Genomic DNA, 17,168 nt, shown 5'->3' with positions numbered 1-17,168 from the left:
TCGTGGGCTTACTCTTGAGAACGGGCCTGATGGAACCCGCATGGAGATATTTCAGAAACCACTGGAAAACCCCCTTTGTCAGAAAACGCTATTTAACGGGGCATCTCTTCTCAGCTCTCGGTGCCTGTCACCTTATTTATTTTTCAGCGAAATGCCAGCCTGCGAGGCTGCCGGGGAGGGAAGGGAAAGGAGACTTCGGTCCCGGCCCGCCCCGCTCCTCCTGACGGGATCGCGGCGCGACGGCGGCGGCGCCATTTCCTGGCGGCGGCGCCCATGGCCTCGCAGGACGTGCTCAGCCAGACCACCCGGCTGGCCTCCTCCAGCGCCCTGCTGCAGGTGCGCGGCGGCACCGGGCTCCTCCTCCTCATCTTCCTTCTCCTCCTCCTCAGGGGTGCCTGGCGGGAGCCGCCCGAGCCCCAGCCAGCCCGCAGGTGTTTCCTTTCCTTGCCAGGTGCTGTTCCGGGCGGTCACGTTTGGGCTGAACGCCTTCACCCTGCGCCATCTCTCCCGGGAGCTCCTCGGCGTCGTCAACGTGAGGTGAGCCCGGGCCGCGCTCCTGCCTCCTTCCCAGGAGCCTTGGGGGCTCCCAGCACGATCGGGTTCTTTTTTCATTTATTATCGGGTTTTTAAAGTGTTTGGGTGTGTTGTGGGGCCTCGGGGTTTGTAGGCTGTGGGCTGTGTGTAACTCTCGTTTTTGTTTTCCAGAAAGCCTGTTGTTGTGTGTTTTTTTTTTTTTTTTTTTTTTTATGTCAGTAATTGTACTGCATGCTTTCAGAAACAGTACGTAATGAAATAATTTTCTTTTTTCTTCCTTATCTTTAGGCTAACTCTACTTTATTCAACAGTTCTCTTCCTAGCCAGGGAGGCGTTCCGCAGAGCTTGCTTGAGTGGGAGTACGAAGCGAAACTGGACCAAAACAATTAATCTGTTGTGGCTGACGTAAGATCCCATTAAAATCTTTTTTCTTTAGAATTTATTTCTGATTCTTATCTAAGAGCATACAAAACGAAGGGCTAGTTGTGTTTACTGAGGTACCTATTTCACCCTTGAGTGTTTAGTAATCCCAGTCACGTTTCAGGACTGCTGCAGGAAGCAGGTTGATCTGGTGCTTTATTATTAATGAACTTGGTCTTGGGGCACATAGGAAAGTGTGTCACCAAAGGTATTATCAGGAGCTGTTTATTCCGTTATCCAGCCTGGAGTTTCATCTATGTTGTAGCTGGTAAAGGACAGTTCTGTTACCCAGATATTTAGTCTTTTTTCTTTCTTTGCCTACTTATTCTGACTCTTCTGTTACTTGATATGTGTTTATGAAGCTGCTTAAGATTTTTTTCCCCTCAAACTATTTTTTTTTTTTTTAAAGTCTTGTACTCTAATACAATTTAATGATGTTGGAGACGTAAATGTCTGTGTTAGGAGGCATGTGAAAGGTTGGAAACAAGCAACAGGAAATAAGTAGGTCCACTTCTTTTAACTGCAGTGCTGTTTCATATCAGAAAGTGGAATGCTTAAAGTCCATGTGAAGCTGCGGCCAGCGTGCATAATCACCCACTGGAGATAAAGGGATTTTATGGCTAGCTTTTCCCTTCTGGCTCTTGGGCACACCGTTCTGCTGTGTCCCTTGTCAGATGCAGCAGCTGTGCAGTGACAGGTGGATTGGGAAGTCAATTTTGTCTGAGTGATATGTTGGAGAACTGCCTCTGCAAGACAAAACAGCGATCTTCCATCGGGTTAGATCTGACCCGGGAGCTGGGGGGTTGTGTGTTTTCATCTGCATCCAGGTGTATGAGAGAGGGATAGTCAGTTCCAGAGAGAGCTTTAAACATGATACTTTAAATTTATTAATTTTCTTCTTTGTAACTTCTTTTAATCAATCTTCTTCTGTTTGACAGCTTTTCAAATGGACATTGAATGATACAGTTATAAATGACCACGTGTGTTTTTTTTTTTTTTTTCCTAGAGAAGCATAATTTAAAATGAAGATAGTTTCTTGAATGATCTGAAATGCATCTTAGGAGTTTGTTGTCAATACCTTAGGAATCTAATGATGGGAGGGTCAGATAAGTCCTGCTGCAATGGTATAACATTTTCTGTGCTCTGCAATAGGCTGTGAGTTCTTGAAGCACTGTCAGCAGAGAGTAATACTCCTGTGCCTAGCTTTGCTTTTTAGCTGCAGTTGCTAATCCGTGTGGCTTTGAGCTACAGTAGATCACTGAGGTGCAGGCGTGCATTTCCTTCATCTGACTGCTGTCGCTCTCTGGAAGATTCAGACCAGCAGCTGGAGCAATAGCAACTTTATCTGTTACAGCAAGATACACTAAAGCTTGTCTGCAAACCTCTGGTAATCACAGAAGACAGTAAAATTGCACTGTTAAGAGATTTATAGTATTCTGCAGGGCGATGCAGGATCAGACTTGAGTCCTACAGAACCAGAAATGCCAATAGGTGGCCTTATGTTAGGTTCTTGAGTAGACAAAGAGTAGGTCAGGTATATATGTTTTGTGTCTGGTGGAAGAATGCATTGAATTTTCACTCCAAAAAAGAAAAATATGTTCATGGTGTAGTTAAAATAGAAATGAATTCACCAGGGCATTTTTTTTAATGATGGCAGTGCTTAAAATTTTAATTGATTTTTCACGTGTTCTTTTTTCTGCTTAATTAACATTTGTATTGACTGTTTTTATGTTAACTTTTTAGAGTCCCTCTCGGTGTTTTTTGGTCTGTTTTCTTGGGCTTAGTCTGGCTACACTTACTTGAAGTACCTGATCCTTCTGTGGTTCCTCATTATCAGGCTGGTGTAGTGGCATTTGGCCTTTCTGCAATTATTGAGCTTCTGGGAGAACCATTCTGGGTTTTAGCCCAAGCTCATTTGTTTGTAAGACTTAAGGTTAGTAAAGAAGCTAAATACAAAGATGTGTGTGTGTGAGAGAGAGAGAGAAAATTATTTTCATTGAAAAGATGATGCAAAGCATGTAAAGAAAAAATTCCTGAACTAGATCTTCCTATGTTCAATAACATAAGAAAGCTATGTACTGTTTAATACTGTATGACTGAATTGTAACGTAGTTTGTTCCTGTTAAAGAAATCGGTTTATTTACAAATTATCAGTTAAATGATCTTGAAACGTATAGTCGTGATTTTAAGTGGAGGGAGGCACAAATGGCTTCCACAGCTTTGCATTTCAAATGATTGTTGGCATGAACTTGTGATTCACACAAAATTTTTCCCCTTATGTCCTATGCAAAAGACTGGGAAAGTGCAATGGAGGAATCAAACTGTAAGATGAGAGAAATCAGAGAAGTTGCAATCTCAGGTGGCTGACTGAGCAGAAAAAATGTGATAGCCTTACTGACTTTCAAAGTCTTATATTTGTACATAAAATGTATGTGAAACTAAAGCATTTTATGCTTTTGTAGGTGTTTAACTTGGCTAAACATTCTCTATTTTCTCTTTCTTAAAGGTAATTGCTGAAAGCCTTTCGGTGGTGTCAAAATGTGTTTTGACGGTTATTTTAGTAATCTTTTATCCTCAATGGGGCCTTTACATTTTTTCCTTGGCTCAGGTAAGTTTCCTGTGGTCTTTCTCTATAAATTCTTAATTCTTCAGAAGTAATTATTTGGTGTTAGCTTTGATATTTAGCCTGGTACATAACCGGGGAGGTGAGACTGAGTGCTCCTGTGAGGTTTAAGTTGTAAATATGTAGTATTTTGCTGATACTTACTGACTTGACATTTTGATCCCTGTCAGTTTAATGGAGGTATAAGAAAGCACCCTGTTCCGTCTATAAAAGCATGTTTTGCAAATAAGGTTATTGATTTATATAAGCTTTATATTAACTTTTTTTCTAAATCAGTTATGCATTGTAATGCTGAAAGACTGCTCACCACTGGGCAGTATTAAGGTTCAACTTCAGATTCTGCTGTGTAGAAGGATATAATCCTATGTAACCTTTATCACCACATACCACCAACCTATAATGCCACCTTATCAGAAAGTGCTAATTGTGCGTAATGTGTACTTGGGTTACAAGTTTGCCTTGCTACAATGATTAAGGAATATATTTGCACCTTAAAAGTGTTGTGGCCTGTGCAGTCAGTTCACTAGAAAAGAAAATGTGAGCTGCTGCAGACATGACTCTTATCTTTCGGTTTTTGCAGTGACCTGAGTAGATAGCTTATAACTGATGGAAGTGAGAGATGTAGCTGGTAGTCGGTTGTCAACTTCTTTTGACTTTAAAATTGGACTTAACATAATCTTTCTAAAAATGCTGAATAGAACGTTACAAAAGTTGGCAAAAGACTATTAATGTTTACCTATTTTTTTCTTTAATCAAAATCCCCAGCATTCTTGGTGGGGCTTAAATCAATGTCTTCAGCTAGCTTAAAATTTGATAGGAGTAAAAGCTACTTACTGTGTTCTGTGTTCTGTTCCTGCTGAACTTATAATTCCAGCATGTTTTTCCACATGCAATTCTAGCATGTAATTCTGCATCTGTAAGTTAATTTTGTTTTACTGTTTTTCTTTTTTTCTTATCTTTTCAGCTTTTATATACCAGTGTTCTGGTAATGTGCTATATAATTTATTTTGGAATGTTTTTGGGATCTCCTGAAGCAACAAAGAAGTCATTTCCAGTCACTAGAATGAAAGCTCTATTACCTAAAGTGGTGGAAGATGAGGTAGGTTGCACAGTTTATTTCTTTTATTTTAAACCTTTGTTGAGAGAGCCTTGAAATTTATTTTGAGATGGTAGAGTTAAATGAATCATTCTGAGGGTAGCTCTGCACTTCAGAATATATGGCTAGGAGAAAACATTTACATTAAATTCTGTTTATGGTTTGCATGAGTAAAACAGAAAAACATTATGAAACTTGACCCCTTTGTATTTTTAGGAGCTTTTTTATCTTTCAATAGCTTTGTATGAACCACTAATTGGAGATTAAATGTTTACAGTGCTAAGGGGAATGACCTAGTATCAGGTAGGAGACAGAAGAGAAAACAAAACTTCAGATTTTCCAGAAAATAAGCATGGTAGCGTACAGCAACCTACAGATACTCAGATACTCAGATCTCTGATGTCTTCGTATAAGGAAGTGGGACAAAGTAATAAAAAAAACCAAACAAACAAACAAAAAAACACACAGCAAGGAAGATGTTCTGAAAAGGATTTCCATGTTGAGAAGTTAAAGGTTGTTCTTCCTTGTGGGATTTCTAAATTACTTACTGCTTTTCAAACTGTTCCTACATCTACTATGAGAGTGAAAGCTATAATGGCATGCTTTTTTTTCCCCCCTCTCCTCTGTTTTTTTCTGCTAGAGTTTTCTGTAGAAAGATTATTCAGGTCCTTTTGTCTATCTACATGTATAACATCAGTCATTTTCAGCAAAGGAAAAAGTCTTACTTGGCCAGACCAGAGTGATATTTGTGCTTGAGTTTAGTGATATTTTAGATATTAGTAGCTATGACGTTGTGGGTTTTCCTCATCAATACAGAGTTGTTAGAGCTAGCGTAATGAACAAACTTTCTATTTTGTATTTCTGCTCTGTAGTTTCTATCATGGTTATTACTTTCCAGTATTTGTTTTCTTACAGACTTTCCTTAACTGGAAGGAAGCACGGTTGACTTGGAGCTTCTTCAAACAATCCTTCTTGAAGCAGATTTTGACAGAGGGTAAGGTGTGATGTGTAGGCATGTTGGGGAAGGGTGAGCGAATACCATTTACAAAATTGGGCTGGAGATTGAGATAGCTGGGTGGTGATGTTCAGAGGGTGGCAGCAGCCGATGTTACCTACTCAGATTAAGTTTTGAGGGTTTTCACAACACCTGAACTAGGTCCTGTCCCATTTCACCTTGTCTCTTGAATACTTCATGTTGGAAGTACCTGAATATATATTAGGAAAGACTTAGGGTCTTGTTCTTATGTTCTTTATTTTTGAACTTCCAGGTGAACGATATGTGATGACATTTTTGAATGTGTTAAATTTTGGAGATCAGGGTAAGTGTGATGATATTGTGGAATGGTCACAGTGTTCTAGTTGGTACTATTAATCTGATCCTGAAAATAATTTACAGCATTTGAAAATAACTTGAAAGTCTCAGATTTCAAAGCCTTTCTGACTTTGAGACATCTTTCAAAGCATGATTGAAAAAAAGAGAGAGAATCAAAGAGTGGTTTGGATTGAGGGGGACCTTAAAGATCATCTAATTCCCCAACCATCTGCCATGGGCAGGGACACCTCCCACTATACCATGTTGCTCAGAAAACTTAATTTATCCTGGATTATCCTGCGTGTATGGCGCCATGTATTTTTTTTTTTTTATTTGTATGAGTAGATACAGAATCACAGTATCATTAGGGTTGTAAAAGACCTCCAAGATCATCCAAACATACCCGTACCACCAGTGTCACCCACTAAACCATGTCCCCAAGCACCATGACCAGCCTTTCCTTAAACACCCCCAGGGATGGTGACTTCACCACCTCCCCAGACAACCCGTTCCAGTGCCTGACTGCTCTTTCTGAGAAGAAATACCTCCTCATTTCTATCCTAAACCTTCCCTGGCGCAACTTGAGGCCACTCCCTCTAGTCCTATCACTGGTTACCTGTGAGAAGAGGCTGACCCCCAGCTCCCCACGCCTTCCTTTCCAGGTAGCTGCAGAGAGCAATGAGGTCTCCCCTGAGCCTCCTCTTCTCCAGCCCAAACACCCCCAGTGCCCTCAGCCGCTCCCCACAGGACTTGTGTCCCAGGCCCTGCAGCAGCTTCGCAGCCCTTCTCTGGCCTCGATGTCCTTCTGGGAGTGAGGGGCCCAAAGCTGAACCCAGCACTTGAGGCACGGCCTCACCAGAGCAGAGCCCAGGGGGACGATCACCTCCCTGGTGTGCTGGCTGCACTACTCCTGACACAGCCAGGATGCCGTTGGCCTTCTTGGCCACCTGTGCACACTGCTGGCTCGTGTCCAGGTGAGCATCAGCCAGCACCCCCAGAGCCTCTTCCTCTGCACAGCTTTCCAGCCACTCTGCCCCCAGCCTGTAGCCCTGCATGGGGTTGTTGTGGCCAAAGTGAAGGACCTAATACTTGGTTTTAAATTCATCATTATGACATAATATCTGATACATTACAGTTGTCTGCCTCTTCATATTTTAATTTTTTTTTCTGTTTTGTCTTCCTCTCAAATCTGCCAGACATTACAGCAGAAGCGTTGTTTGTAGCAGTACTTCTCAAAACTGAGTTGTGTTCCATAAAAGAACTCGGTGTCATTACAGAGTTATGTGTGGCAGTAGCAGTTCAGATGACTGCATTGGCAGCACCTTGGGTCTTTCAGCTTAGGAAGGAAAATAGGCTATAATTGTTGGCCCAATGTTAGAAGTTTTTTGGCAAGTTTGAATTGCTTTTAATTGCTGGCAGAAGTATGTTCCCCCATAAGTACTGGCTGTATGTGCTTGCCACTAGTAAGTGCAGCCACTCTAATCCTCCTCGGAGGAACAAATGTGCTGCCTCTTACTCAAGGGTCTTAAAAAGAGTAAAAGAGCAATGAGAGCAAAGTCACTTGCATGCTCAAAATGTTAGGAAACATTGATTCTGAGTCCTATGAAATCAGTCAGAACTTTATTTCAATGTGAGCTTGTAAAGCATTTATCCATATGCCCAACTTGGTGTGCTCTCAGCGTCTTACAGTAACACGTCTGAGCGGGTTTGGAGCAGTGCTCAGCCTCTTGATGAGGATAGAAGTGGTAGTAAAATGTTACGTAGGGTTTCTTGTCCACCTCAATGAAAACAGAAAGAAAGAAAAAACATTAAAAATGGATTCTTTCTCTTCCTTTATACCAGTAAAATCCATATCTTTCTGTCCCCGGTCAGTGAAGAGATTTTCTTTCATCAGAATCTTTGAACTTCCTGTACAGTACGAATTTGGAATGTGTTTGGTGCTGTTACCAAATTCTTGTTCTAGCTTTGCCATCTGTCTGTGGGCAAGACGTCTAATTTGGAGCTGGGCTTGCTGTGACTGTCAGAAGATTGTTGGGAACACAGCTGTAATGTTGCACTAAGTTCCACTTGTGTTCTCTTTGTTCAGTGGAAACATTAAATTGGAATGCGTATCGCTGTTAAAGACATGGAATAGAAATGTCTTAAATTACAGGATGCTGTTATCTTTTGTTTTTAAAGGTGTATATGATATTGTGAATAATCTTGGTTCACTGGTGGCCAGGTTCATCTTTTTGCCTATCGAAGAGAGTTTTTATGTCTTTTTTGCTAAGGTGTTGGAAAGAGGGAAGAATGTAAAGGATCAGAAGCAGGTATGTTTGTTTTTTTTTTTTTGGTTTAATTGCATGTCAAATGCTTGTTTTTTTTTTTTTTTACAGGAGTGTGAATGGCAGAAGTATGCATTTAAACTGAGTATGAAGACTTAAAGTAAAAAAACATGTAAAATAAAAAACTATAGTCTTTGAGTATAAAGACTTAAAATTGAAAGTAAGTTGGAGAACATGTCAAGGGAGGTTGTACCAAAAAAAAAAAAAAAAAGAAACTAGGTAAAAAGCCAGTGAAATATAAGTTAAGATATGCAGTGGCATAGTACTGCATTGCATTATAACTAGAGTTAACATCATCTGCTTTGAACAATGTGGTGTAAACACTTGTGTATTTCTAGGTGCACTTAGGCAATTATTGTAGATTAAATCATGAAAGCATGCTTTTTGCAGCAAGTGCTGTTTTAAAATATTTGACTGACTTGTAGATGTGTTTTGCTCATAAGTATTAAGGAGTAGTGCTTCCAAAGAGTGCAATTCTAGGAAGAGAATTGTATTTTACTTGAGCTTCAGGATCACTTGTGGTGTAATGATGAATGTTGAACAACAGGTTTCTGTATGCTCTAAATAAGAAATTCTCAGTCAGGTGTGAGGGTCACGCAGTTGAACAATCCTGTGCCTCAGATCATGGGTAGGCTAAACAAAGGTGCACCTATTTGTGTGCTTGATATTTTAGAGGTAGTGTGCTGTGTGTATGTATACAGCATAACTGGTAAAAATGTTTGACTTCTCTCTGTTGTCAGCTGTATCTTAGGAGGTGGCAGAACTGACAAGTTGCTTGTTCTGGTGTGACAGATCTGCAGTCCCATGCAGCAATCAAAATCTGACCCTTCTGCTGGTTCAGGCTGCAGCCTTGGACAAACACCCTTCTTTTCTTTGCCTGAGCTTAGTTCTTACTGTTTAAGGAAACAGCAGTGGCACCCATTCAGCGGGCATGTTGGTGACTTATGGTTGTTTAGATTTTTGAATGCATAAAACACAGAATAATAAATAGTTGAGCACTGTTGGAAGTTAGGACCGTGTGTACAGATAAATCAATACCAAATGATAGTTTTGACACCTTTTTACAGTGTGCAGTTTTTTTTCCATGGAACAGTTTTGCTTTGTCAAAGTAATTGTTATGCTATTCTGATCCATGTAAATGACTGCCTTTTTTTTTTTTTTTCAGGATGACATTGCTATGGCTGCAAATGTGTTAGAACTGCTGTTGAAACTTGTGCTTCTGATTGGCCTTACCATCACTGTTTTTGGATATGCCTTTTCTCAGCTGGCTCTAGATATTTATGGAGGCTCAATGCTCAGTTCTGGAACAGGTAAAGAGGGTAGAGCTGGCAACGAAGCCATTCTTTATAAACAAAAACTGCAGCTCAGCTATTATGAATTCTTGAGTAAATCAGCTGATCTTTTTAGAAAGATCATCCCAGATTAAAAGAAGCTTATAATTCCGAGTTGTATCGCACATTTTGAACTGAATAGCACTGGTATATTGTCACCTGGCCTTATTTTGGCTAAACTGTTTCATTTCTTTGTCCTGTTGTAGATGCTTAAATTAAGAATATTCTGACTGTAGCATTCTAGCTTGTGAAGTTGCTTTTGAAGCAACTCTTACGGAAGCTGGAATGTTGCTGAACAGTGGTATTAACCAGATGTGGAGACTTACTGGGAAGGAGGAATAAAGAATTTTTTTTTCTTGTCTTGTGCACTAGCGCATTAACTTGTAGTCGTGTGGTACCATATAATGATGATTGTGTTGTTGTGAAATGCCTTCCATTTCATTCCGAACTGTCTGTTGTATCTGACTTTCTTAGTAGTCCTGATGTTGTTGGTAAAGTTGAAGCTGATCACTGCTGTGTTGCTCTCATGAATAATTAATGCAGCATCCCTTGTAAGATTGCTTTGTGTGGATTGCACAAAGGATAAAATTAAATCAGGACACACAATTACTTAGATAATGGATATAGCTTGCAGAAAAAAACTGTTAGGTGTGGGCTTTGCCTATGTATATAAGCAGTGCTTCAGAATTACAGCTTTTTAATAATAATTTGCTTTCATGACCTGTTAGTTGCTCTTTACAGATTTTTTTTTTTCTGTAAAACTCCCACTGAAATGAATTTCTTAGCTTGTCCAAATCCAGAACTTGATCCCACTGCAGTAGCATCTGTACATATGTACTCACCTTATGTTGAGATGTGCTGAGGAGCTCTAAGAAAAGTATGATCAGGCTTGGATGCAAATCTGGTCTCTCAGAAGCTGTGGGACCATCTTATTTGTGGATATATTATTTTGGATTTTTTTCTGAGTGGTTCCTAGTCCAATGCTTTTATGTATGCCTGAAAACATTGTCAGCAGCTCTACCCCGCGTGTCTGCAGTGGGTTTACTGCTCACTGGACAGTGACTGAAGTGGGAGGAGACGTGATAGGAACTACATTGCTGCTGTTGAGCTAGCTCTCAAGAAGGAATATTCAGGGATACACAAGAACCTGTTAAAAACCATGGGAATGATTTTCCCAGTGTTAAAACTAGTCGCAAAATGACAATAACATTATTTCAAAGACTGAATGAGAATTTTGAAGTCAGATATAAAAATTACCTTTGACGTATAAAATTGGAATCTTTTGTCTAGCACAGTTTTGAATATGTTAAACAGCCTTCTAGTTTTTTTTTTTTTTTAATGCTCTTGTATTCAAAACATACTTATTTTATTGCCTTGAGAACCTCACATTATTGAATTCATTTTCACCAATTTCTGTACAAAGGAAGACTTGGATTATAATGTTAATTCTAATTTGGTAGGGAATCCCATTCAATACAATAACACTTTGGTAATGGAGATCTTTTCTGTTACTATAACTGCTACACCCTTGTGTTCTGGATTTGTTTTTATTTTGCCTTGTTTTTTTCTGTTCATGTTGTTGTGAAGATATCTAAACCAGAAGCTTGTTCAAATGAATTTAAAAGTTTCCATTATCATCAACAATAACATCACAACTTTTTATCTTATCAACAAGTGTAAAAACTACATCTCTTTGTATAAAGAAATAATCTTATCATTTAAATGATTTTTTTTTTTTTTTAGGTCCAAATCTCCTCCGGTGTTACTCTTTATATGTCCTGTTTCTTGCTATCAATGGAGTAACAGAATGTTTTACGTTTGCTTTGATGTGCAAAGAAGAGGTAGACAGGTAAGTAGTAAAGTCCCCAGAATGTTCCTGTAATTAATCTGTGTATGGTATGCTTAGAGGACAGTTGCTCTGCTTGGGTATGTGCTTAAAAGCACATCCCTGCTGCCCCAAGAGCCAATTTATTTTTGCAGCCATTAAGAACTCTGTTCCTGTCTTGTGCCAGGTGCAACAGAGGGGCAAGGACACACATGCTAGTGTTGTTTTTTATGTGTTTGTTAATGAACGTTGTCTTAATATCAGTTTATCATGACTGGATAAAGAGCTTGGTGCATTTGAAACCAGCGTAAAAATGCCTTGCCCCACAGAAACCCAAACTCCTTATTTAGGTGCTGGTATGCAGATTTAGACAGCTTTAGTAAATGTTTAAATGTTGGGGTAAAAAGGTCAGAAATCAATAAATAAAAATGTTCAATCATCTTTTGGTAGATGACTAACTGGGAAAGTAATTTAAATGTGAAGTCTTACTTATTATACATATGCACCTAAAGTTTTAGCTTTTAAGGCAGACTATCATTTAAAACTTATTAGGAACTTGCAACTGTTAAAATTTTTCATGTACAGTTACTATATATCAATTATACTTCTGAATGGATCTAATTTGTGCATCTGAATTCAGGTTTATCTACTTTAAACAGAAAGTTGGACTAGATGACTTCCTGAGATCCCTTCCAGCCTGCGTTATTTCTTGATTCTGTGTTCATCCTGGCATATTGGTGTTGCAGCCTGGTGGCCTCCCCTCTGCTACCATTAGGCTTTTTTCCCTCTGTAGCAGCTGTCTATTAAAAGACCATACCAAATCAAATAAGTATTTTTTAAGAAGTCATTTAATTAACGAGGTCTGCTTTCCATAAAGAAATATCATTTTAGACTAGCAAGGGCTGCTGTCGTAACCTAGAACTTTGCTTCAAAAGCACTGTTTGGACAGAAACTAAATAAGTGTCATCTTGCTGAGTATTCTTTTTCTTTGATACCTAATATAAAATAGTAAAAAAAAAAATCCTCAGGTTTTCATGTTACTAATTGTTACGGAGTTTGAGTTTCTGGAATGAGTATGCAGCTGAATAGTACAATTGAATTTATTTAACATCATGTAGTTCTTGGTTTAGTTTCCTTGATGTATTTTCTATTCTTTCAGTCATTTTTTCTTTTCTCAAATTTTTCTTCTGTTTCAAGATGAGAGAATTTGTTCCTTATTTTACTAAATTGTGGGACTTTTATTTTTCAAAGATACATTTAGTAAATACTGTAACTGTATACGTAGTTTAAATTGTTTCTTCTACCTAGGTACAATTTTGTTATGCTGGCCTTGTCCTTCACGTTCCTGTGCATCTCCTACTTCTTGACCCACTGGTATGGCAGTGTAGGCTTTATCCTTGCAAACTGCTTTAATATGGGTATTCGAATTGCTCACAGCACCCACTATATCTATGATTACTTCAAGGAAAGCACTTACAGACCTTTGACAGGCTTGCTTCCTTCACCAGTTTTGATACTCGTTTATGTCGTAAGTGGAGTAATTACTGTTTTTTCAGAGGTAAGTGTCTTTCTCAGACCTTTCTTTCACTGTGAAAGCGAATATCAGATGACTTTTGTTTTCCACAAGCAGAGAAATATCACTAGCAAAAAAGGCTTATAACCATAGGCTAGGAGACTTCCATTACAGGCTTGCAAGGCTGCTTATATCTATTAAAAGATTAAACAAATACATGAGGTTATATTGAACTTCATGTGTGTATCTGATGCACCTCCAGGTGGCAGAGGGCTATCTCTCTGACAAGTAAAATAAAATGTAATGCATTTCTGCTATCTGTACGTAAATCCATATCCTCGGTTCTTAGTAACTGAAATAGTGATAGCACAAAAACTGTTGTCAAAAATTCAGTACTAAAAAACAAGAGAAAATTGCTAAAAGCAGTATTCAGTATTGCATGTATTCAGATTATAGCATGGTAACTGCACAGACTAGTTATTACAGAGATGGTAGCATTTCAGTATTCAAAAATTTGACAAATGGAAAATCGTTTGCCTTAGGAGAGCTTTGTTGGCTTGGGAGTTTGTTTGTTTGTTTGTTTTTGAAAAATAGCACAATGCGTTATTGTAAAACGTCAGACTTGTGTGGATAGCATCCACCCAAACATCCATGCAGAGTTTTCCTGGTAAATTAACTTGCTTCTGTGTGGTAAATAACTTCAGCATTTACCAGGTATATACAGAATACTCATTTTCTGCAATTTTACAGTTGTTTGTTTTTGTGTTCTTAATAAAGCAAATGTTGTGACTACTAAAATAATTTGTAGGATGAGTGCACATAGCAAATCTTTCTTGCATCTACTTGCAGTGCTCACATTGATGGTGGTGTTAGCGTGGTCAAGAGAGGTGTTGGACCTTATTGTTTATTGCAACAGTTTATCTACCTTGTACTGACTAGTTTTTGCAATTGCTTGTTTCCTTTGTTTTAGGTATTCTTCTGCTGCGATAAGGGTTGGATGGCAAGGCTGATTCACGTCAGCATTGGGGCTGTGTGCTTTGCAGCAACCATCATTACCATGTTCTGCACAGAGACCAAGCTGGTTCACTTTGTCAGAAGCCAGTTCCTCTCCCGGTATATGAAGAAAGGAACATGAAACACTTCTGTGCAAAACAATTCTCTTACGTGCTGGCAGTGAAGGGCTGTGTCTGTTGCATAGATCTGTGTGGAAAAAGGTTTCCACGTGAGTTTGTTGGGAAGCATTGATACTGGAATAGCGATGTAGATGGTTGCTATTTGAATATTATTTCTTCTAAACTGGCCAGTACAGTGAAAGGGCTAAGTAATTTCCTTTTCATGCATCGTTTGTTTCAAGCTTTTCTTCAAAGAGCCTCTTTGGTGATGAAGGTCTATGATATACCCTTCTGACATAACCTAGTTGCCAGACGTAATGTAGGGAGCTTCCCTTCTTGCCAATAGGGAGTACATATATGAAGGTATTTTATGGCTTACATTTAATTAAGATGTAATTAAGAATGACCTTAGTGAGCACGGTGGGCTGTTTAACTCGTTAGAAAAGGAATGGTCTGACATAAATAAAAAACAAAACACTGGAGCAAGGACCAATAGCAACTATTACCAAATACCAATAACCAATTGTTACCAACATAGAATGTAACGCGGTGCAGAGAAATCTGAGTTGCCAGTGTCCTGAAGGATAAAGCATTAAACAGAAAGTTCCAACGCTTGCGGATAAGTTAATAGAATACACAGCATGTGTCCAAGCTAGCTATGTAAGATTACTTCCTTCAGCGTCATTCATTTAATGGTATTAATTAACTTGTCAAAAATACTCTGAAGCTTTAACTAAAAAAAAATAAAAAAAAAATAATATATATATATATATGTTTTTGAGCACTCGTTAAACAGGTCTGAAGTGCAACCATGCTGAAGTTCCAGAAGGTTGAGTTAAACACAATTTCTTTCACTCCGTTGGTTTTTGTTTTTTGAGGTTTTCAATGCAAGTATGAAAAATATGTCTTAATAAAAAAGACTTCTGCTTTTCTCCAAAACTGAATGTTAAATGTTTAATAAGATGCCTTTCAAGGATTTATGCATATGCTTCTGTTTTTGGATAGAAAGTGCTGCTTCTTGCAAAGAGATTTTTTTATCTTGATCCTTTACATGTTCAGTCTTACCTTTTATATTCTTTTTTTTTTTTTACTTAAATTATGGAAAACTCGGATGCTTAGAAACTTTAAAATGATGCGTTAGGTTGCTGATATGTTTTTGCCAAATGTTTACTTTGTTGCTGGTCTAAGACTTGACTTGGCAGTTTCCGAATGTACAAGTATTGCGTTTATAACGATCAGTGTTCCTTTGTGGTGTCTGAACAGACCAGAAATGTCAAGTGCTCTCAGACATGCAGTCTGAAGATTTTAGTTTAATTACATAGCAACTCTGCAGATCCGGAGACAGCTTTTAAAAATACTTCACTGTAATGGCATTGTGGAGTTCATGCTGGTAGTCATAGCTCTAGGTGTCAGTGTCTTCAGTTTGGTGCTGTTAGAGACATTTTGTAAACTGTAATTTTCACACCGAGGGTATCACCAGAGATAACTTTATATGAGATTTAGTGATAGAAAATTTATCTCAGAGAAACCAAAATACAACAGTAGAAGGAGAAGAAAAGTGTGCTACTCAGTGCATGGTGGTGTTTCCATGGCCTTGATGGAAGGTAGTAGGTAGAGATTTACTGGTTCTTCTGAGGTTGTTATGAAATTTGTTTAAATAAACTTGACAGCAGTTTGTCCTGTTATGTGAATTTGCTATTTGTTTGCTTTTAAATTTGTTCTCTTTTGAGTTGTCTTGCAGCTTTTTTCATTTTTCTATCACATACGGAGTTTATGACATGCAGCTCCGTACATTGCAAGGGCTTGGGTCTCTTTTCTTTGACGTCTTAATTCATAATTTAAAAAAAAAGTTGCACTTTCAGACTCTTTTTATGGCCTGTCTTTTTCTGCACGACTCTGGGACCTTATTGTGGGAATACCTCAAATCTGTATGGTGAATTATAACTGCTTCCTAGAATGAGAGATTTTGTGTAGCCCTGCACATGATGTGCTTTGGAGATGGAAGGAGTTCTAAAGCAAAATGAGCTTGAAGTCTTGCTGTGTTGCCTAGTCTTACGATCCCAGCTGTACAGTGGTAGTACTTCTACTACTAATATTGTCATAAGTAGGGTGATGTTGGGTCTCACTGCTCAAACAGTATGCTGCCCAGTCTCATAAATCTTGTTTCCCATAGATGCTGTGTATGAACTAAAGGGAATTTGTATATTTTTTTAATTATTTTGATTTTATATTGATATGGCTTATTGGTATCTCTTCTCGACAACTGAAAATAGAATTTCATATATCAAGAAGACATCTAAGGTGGCCTAGTCATTGTTCATTTGCAAATTAAGGATACATTCCTATTCAGGCTTGATCTTTAGCAATTAAGTAGGTGTTTTTTATTGTATTTTATGTGGCAGGAAACCTAAGGAGTTACAGGACTTACAGACCTACAGAGCTGTCTCCTGGTTTCTTATTTATCTTTGTGATCCTTAATGTGAAAGCTGTTAATTGCTTTATAAAGAAGTAAACATCGTTAAACAACGTTGGGATTGAACTTGACTTGTTGATGCTTCCTTCTGTCAAACGCACAGTAGGATGTTTCTAAGTTTCGTGAAGCTGTTTTGCGGAGTTTGTCTGAAATACTTTAGTTTAAGCAAGAGGAGGATTAAACTGTTTTTATTCAGAGAAAAAATTGATTTCATGCTTCATGTGACGTGGTTCTTTAGTACTTGGATGAATGACACTCAGACAACTGTAATATACAATGGCTATACAGTAGGATAACAAATAAAGTTTATTTCCTGTATGTTTTGTCTTTCTCTTGCTGTTGCAGGCTTACTGGAGTACTATTGGTATCTTTGGTTCAGTTGAAGCTTAAATTTGGCTGGTTTTCCTAGGATCTCTTATGTATAAACACATTTATCAACCTAGAAACTGGTACACTGTCCCCTAATGAACTCATTGAGGAAACACTGCAGTATTTTTGTGATAACACCATGGTCACCTTCTCCTCCCTCCTCCTGCCTCCTTGCTTGTGCCAGAATGTATGTTTGTATGGATTGGAATGACTGGGCTTTGCTTGCTGGCTTGTTT

General features: G+C 38.5%; 1 protein-coding gene across 1 annotated transcript; it reads left to right on the top strand.

The window, feature by feature from the left end:
* The first annotated feature begins 227 nt into the window (after positions 1-227).
* RFT1 (RFT1 glycolipid translocator homolog) lies at positions 228-16,881 on the top strand. Its single transcript, XM_084292491.1, has 13 exons — positions 228-336; positions 452-537; positions 823-939; positions 2,698-2,887; positions 3,461-3,562; positions 4,542-4,676; positions 5,589-5,667; positions 5,942-5,992; positions 8,164-8,294; positions 9,475-9,619; positions 11,384-11,489; positions 12,774-13,023; positions 13,949-16,881. Exons 1-13 carry the CDS (start codon positions 274-276, stop codon positions 14,111-14,113), a joined length of 1,620 nt encoding a protein of 539 aa, XP_084148617.1. The 5' UTR covers positions 228-273; the 3' UTR covers positions 14,114-16,881.
* Positions 16,882-17,168: the final 287 nt, after the last annotated feature.

The sequence above is a fragment of the Netta rufina genome (genome assembly GCF_964035555.1).
Source record: "Netta rufina genome assembly, chromosome: 10".
NCBI classification, from domain to species: domain Eukaryota; kingdom Metazoa; phylum Chordata; class Aves; order Anseriformes; family Anatidae; genus Netta; species Netta rufina.
Note: the sequence above shows the minus strand (reverse complement) of the source record. Positions and strands in the feature narration are given on the sequence as shown.